At 49.0% G+C, this 5,000-nt stretch overlaps 1 protein-coding gene across 1 annotated transcript in view; it reads right to left on the bottom strand.

The window, feature by feature from the left end:
* The window catches only part of slit1a (slit homolog 1a), a 101,423-nt gene that overhangs the window by 22,836 nt on the left and 73,587 nt on the right, over nt 1–5,000 (bottom strand). Inside the window, exons 9-13 of the mRNA XM_084470172.1 lie at nt 4,989–5,000; nt 4,802–4,873; nt 4,194–4,337; nt 2,937–3,100; nt 1,728–1,751 (exon numbers count right to left, since the gene is read on the bottom strand). The exon at nt 4,989–5,000 is cut by the window's right edge and continues 60 nt beyond it. Of these exons, the coding sequence (XP_084326298.1) occupies nt 1,728–1,751; nt 2,937–3,100; nt 4,194–4,337; nt 4,802–4,873; nt 4,989–5,000 (416 nt within the window). The remainder of the gene's footprint in view (nt 1–1,727; nt 1,752–2,936; nt 3,101–4,193; nt 4,338–4,801; nt 4,874–4,988) is intronic.

Genomic DNA, 5,000 nt, shown 5'->3' with positions numbered 1-5,000 from the left:
GTGCAGACAGATACGCTAATAGCGGTCATTAGGGGACACTGCTCCGCTGGGCCAGTCAACAGGAAAATACGTTTCCTCCTGCCCCACAGGAAGCAATGAAAGTGCAACCCAGCAGCGCTTTGATCTCCTTCTGGGACGGGGTGGGGTGGGGGGGGCTAGGAAACAGAATGAAAGTGGGGGAGAGGATGAGAGAGAAAGGGAGAGGATGAGAGAGGAGGGGAGAGGATAAGAGAGGAGGGGAGGAGAGGACGAGGAGCGTGGGGAGAGGAAAGGAGCAGAGGGGAGGAGAAGAGGAAATGGAATCAAAGGAGGGGAGAGCCAGAAGAGTGAGAACAGGAGAACAGGAGAAACAAAGAAGGAAGTAGAGGAGAGGAACCCGAGAGGAGAGGAGAGACGAGGAGACGAGGGGAGGAAAGAGGACGGCAGACAAAGGGAAGTCCAGAGATGCAAAAGAGAAGAGGAGGAGAGGAAGTCCACGCGGCCCCTTGTGAGGTCCAGAGTGACTCATAGCTGGAGTCATGGGGCTTACGTGATTCCCCTGCAGCCAACTACCTTATTATCTTCAGCACGGCAAAAACTCCACGTCATGTGGAGTGCTGTAAGTGTATGCGTGTGTGTGTGTGTGTGTGTGTGTGTGTGTGTGTGTGTATGTTTGTCGGGGGAAGTTTATGTGCGTGATTTGTTCTTAATTGTTATCATTCTGGGAAGATGTTTTACTCATTAATCACGCTCCTCTTTGATCTCTGCGGTGCACTACAGAGCAATTCCAGTTGTTCTCTAAGACGCGATGGTGTTTTATCTGGGCTTCGCACATGAGGACGTAAAACAATCACGCTCATGCATCACACGTACGCACGCACACACAGACACACACGGTCGCACACACACAAGCAGCACTCCCCCGTCCTAGATCCTTTCTTGGAAGTGCTCTTCTCAAGGGATCCGGGAACATCCGTTAGATTGGGATCTCGGTCCTCTGGCGGGCTTTATTTTCTTAAGCTCGTACTGATGGAAAGTACACGTCCCACTCCCCTATCCCCCTTCCCCCTATGCCACCCCGCCACCCCTCCATAACCCCTCGCCTCACTGCCCCGCCCACCCCACGCCAACCCCAGCGCTCCGATTGGGCCCTCTCTAGGCTGAGTGAGTGAGTGTGCTCGCCCCAAAGCAAAGAGGACCTTTGCAGGGCCCTTCTGGGTCGGTTAGACAAGCAGGGGTTGAGGGGCTGGCTGGGGGTGTGGGGGTTATGGAGTCAGACCCACGGCCCCTGCCTACTGACAAACTGCAAAAGACAGAGCTGCTTTAAAACTATATAAATATTCCCAATCTATACTTTCTATACTTTCCAATATTTGTCCAGTCATGCCCTGCCATTAAAAGGCATGACAACACACAATCGGAAATAGCTGAGGTTTCACTTTCAATAGTTTTGTTGTTTGTTCATTTACTCATTGTTCTCTACATTACCCGACCTTGGCGTGTGGCGTATGTTTTGGTTTATGGAACGGTGCACACGCTAAAAGCTGATCAAGCAGTACCAGTTGTATCTGGGATTGTGAGTGGAGCCTTTACTACGGGCCTAATTCACCTAGCGGCCATTTTGCTGTCAGAACACAAGCTTGATGCTGCCAAGATGGCCACTAGAGGAATAAGCCCATAGGAAGGGGCTCTGGATAGCAATGGTGATAAAAGACAATGAGAGGCATAAGCACACACAAGCCACTCACCTGGGATGAAGTACTGCTCTTTGGCTGTGATGGAGACAAGAGAGGGGTATGTCAGTGAGTGTTCCACATAGCTCAGAGGTCGCTATGCTGCAGCATATATAGAGTCTCTATATATGACGACACACCATGACAGATATATGCATGGAATCCATACAGAGAAGTCTGGGACTACATCTGTATGGCAACGTGGTATTAAGACTGGTGGTATCAATGTCACAACAATGGTATGCCACTCACTGGTTTATGCTATGGTGGCATGGAGAGAGAGAGGAAGGGAGGGAGGGAGGGAGGGAGGAAGGAAGGAGGGACCGACGGGAGGAAGGGAGAGAGGAAGGAAGGAAAGGAGGGAGGGGGGGAGGGAGGGAGGGAGGGAGGGAGGGGGGAAGGATGGAAGAAAGGTTGTTCTTGTAAGAAAGTACAACAAAAACAATAAGAAAGAAAGAAAGAAAGAAAGAAAGAAAGAAAGAAAGAAAGAAAGAAAATATGAATAAACAAACAAACCAAGAAATAAAGAGAAGATACCCTACACACAACCCAGTGGGCCAAAAAAGAGGAGCCGGTTAGAAACCTGAAGCCGAGTGAGGCAGACATGTTAAGCCTGCCATATAAACAGCATAGTGTGTGTGCAGCGGGTACGGGGGGCCTTTAGTGAGGCTCGCCAGTGGAGGTGTGGGCGGGCGGAGGGTGTGGGTATGCGAGGAAGCAAGGCCTGCCAGACAGTCTGTTTTGGCAGCAGACAAAACGAGAGAGGTGGATTTAGAGAGAAATGATCTCTCTAACTCTCTCTCTCCATCCAGAGTGATGGAGAGAGAGGCACACAGGCAGGCAGCATGGGGGGCTGAGAGAGAGAGAGAGAGAGAGGGAGAGAGAGAGAGAGAGAGAGAGAGAGAGAGAGAGAGACAGAAAGAGAGAGACAGAGGGAGAGAGAGAGAGAGAGAGAGGGGGAGCCTCGTCTAGACTTGGCCTCTGATCAACATCGGGAAGAAGAAGAAGAAGAAGTCAAAGATGGACGGATACTCAGACGATGAGAGAGAGACGCTAAAAAGAGAGAGAGAGGAGCAAATCGAATCGTCTACAAAACGGAGACAGAGGGCACTGACAAGAGGCGGAGGGAAGAAAGAAAGAGAAAGAAAGAAGAACGACTCAAAGAAGGAAAGGAGGAGAGCGATGGAAGTGAGATAGAGACGCGAGCGCCGCGCTGAAGCCTACCGGAGCAGCGGAACTTCTTGCTCTTGATCTGCCCGATGCGCTTGTTGGCGAGGCGGCGGGGGCTGGCGCAGCGCGCCCCGCTGGTCTCTATGGGGTTGGAGCGCAGGTAGTCCGCCAGCCACTTGAGGTTGCAGTCGCAGATGAACGGGTTCTGGGCCAGGTGACTGCAGAGGGAGATGTGGGGGGGGGGCAGAAAAATATGGAGTCACATGTGTTATTAAAGTGATCTAGGACAGCAGAGTTTTATAGAGCAAACAAAGGCAGGAAGGCCACCATCAAAAATAATAATAATATGAAAATTTAAAAAATATATGAATCTAGACAAACTTAAAAGTAATCTCCCTTTTGTTCTCCATGTGTTATTACATTTTTTAATAATCATCAAATGACTATGATGCACTAACAAGTAACAATTAAGTCATTACATTATCATAGTAGAATGGAAACCCATGCACTGTGTTTTAGCCATTTTAACATTACTAAACCAACATTATTTTTATCCTTCCCTCACAATCCAGAACAGCACACTTATTCAAGAACGGAATTCTGTGTCTGTACGCACAGACACACACACACTAACGCACATTCTGTTCAAATGACTTGTTCTGAGGTGAGCAGAAACTGTCGGCCCCGACATTTTTCAAATGCTTTGAACCGTGTCTCACAGTAACCACATGGTGTGTCATTGACACCACATGGCAAAGTATTGACAAGTGAAAAGCAATTATGCTGCGGCCCACTGGATTATATTTAGGGAACACCAGAGAGCAGTATTTACATGGAAGGGGAAAGCCGAAGCTTAGCGGTGAGTAAGTTAACAATGATGGAGACAGCTGCCCGTGTCTGTTTTGTCTTTCATCTGGCCGCAGGACTGCACTGTGCATGAGTATGCTCTCCAGTGTGTGTGTGTGTGTGTGTGTGTGTGCGCGCTTTGAAGATGATGGATTTACCGCTGTCTTTACCTCATGCCTTCGTTCCTATATTATTAGAGCAGCTCGTGAGTAAACAAACTCAAAGTGTTTGCGCTTGTTTTATGGGGACAGCTCAGTGCGCAGTCATAACCTTGTGTGTGTGTGTGTGTGTGTGTGTGTGTGTGTTTGTGTGTGTGTGTGTGGCTAAATGTGTGTGCATGAATGTGTATGAATATGTATGTCTATGTATGTCTATGGTGGTGTGGTTGGTGTGGGAAAAATGTATAGTGATGCGTGTGCGTGCGCGTGTACGTGTGCATGTGTGTGTGTGTAGTGAGCGACTCACAGGGTCTGTATGGCTCTTAATGAAGTGAAGGTGCCCTTGGCGACGGTTTGGATCTTGTTGTCGTACAGCGAGAGCAGGGAGAGGTTCTGCAGGTCCTGGAAGGCGTTGGCGCGCACACAATGGATCTTATTGGCATTCAGCAACCTGGCGAGAGACATAGAGACAGAGATACAGATAGAGAGAGAAAGAGAGAGAGAGAGAGAGAGAGAGAGAGAAGAGACGAGAGAGAGAGAGAGAGAGAGAGAGGAGAGAGAGAGAGAATGAGATGTGATCGTGACAGAACGGGGGGGAAAAGGTGGTTTTCATCAGCATTTTTGTATGCATTCCTTCATTATACATTCCCGCCACAAAAACCATCAACAAAGTTAGGTTTGAAGGTCACAAAAAGCGTGTGTGGGAGGACAGGCTGTTATAGAGCCTGGCGTTATAAATGCATGTTTGATGGAGGTTATATATGTTTGTGTGTTTGTGTGCCTGTGGGTCTGTGTGGTGTGTGTGTGTGTGTGTGTGTGTGCGTGCGAGTCTGTGTGTGTGTGTGTGTGTGTGTGTGTGCGTGCGTGCAGGTCTGTGTGTGTGTGTGTGTGTGTAGTGCGGGCTTGTCTACTCACAGAAGTTGCAGGCCGTAGAGGCCGTCAAACACCCCCTTGGCCAGATCAGTTATCTTATTTCCATACAGCACGCTGAAAAAGAAACCACAACACAATGTACCCGTCTGCCCTATAGGAAGTGCCAATCATCCGTAATGAAATGCACACAAACGCACACTCATTACTCTCACTCACACGCGTTACTTACAGAGAGTTGAGG

The sequence above is a fragment of the Micromesistius poutassou genome (assembly GCF_964030765.1).
Source record: "Micromesistius poutassou genome assembly, chromosome: 7".
NCBI lineage: Eukaryota > Metazoa > Chordata > Actinopteri > Gadiformes > Gadidae > Micromesistius > Micromesistius poutassou.
This window is presented reverse-complemented; position numbering and strand designations above follow the sequence as displayed.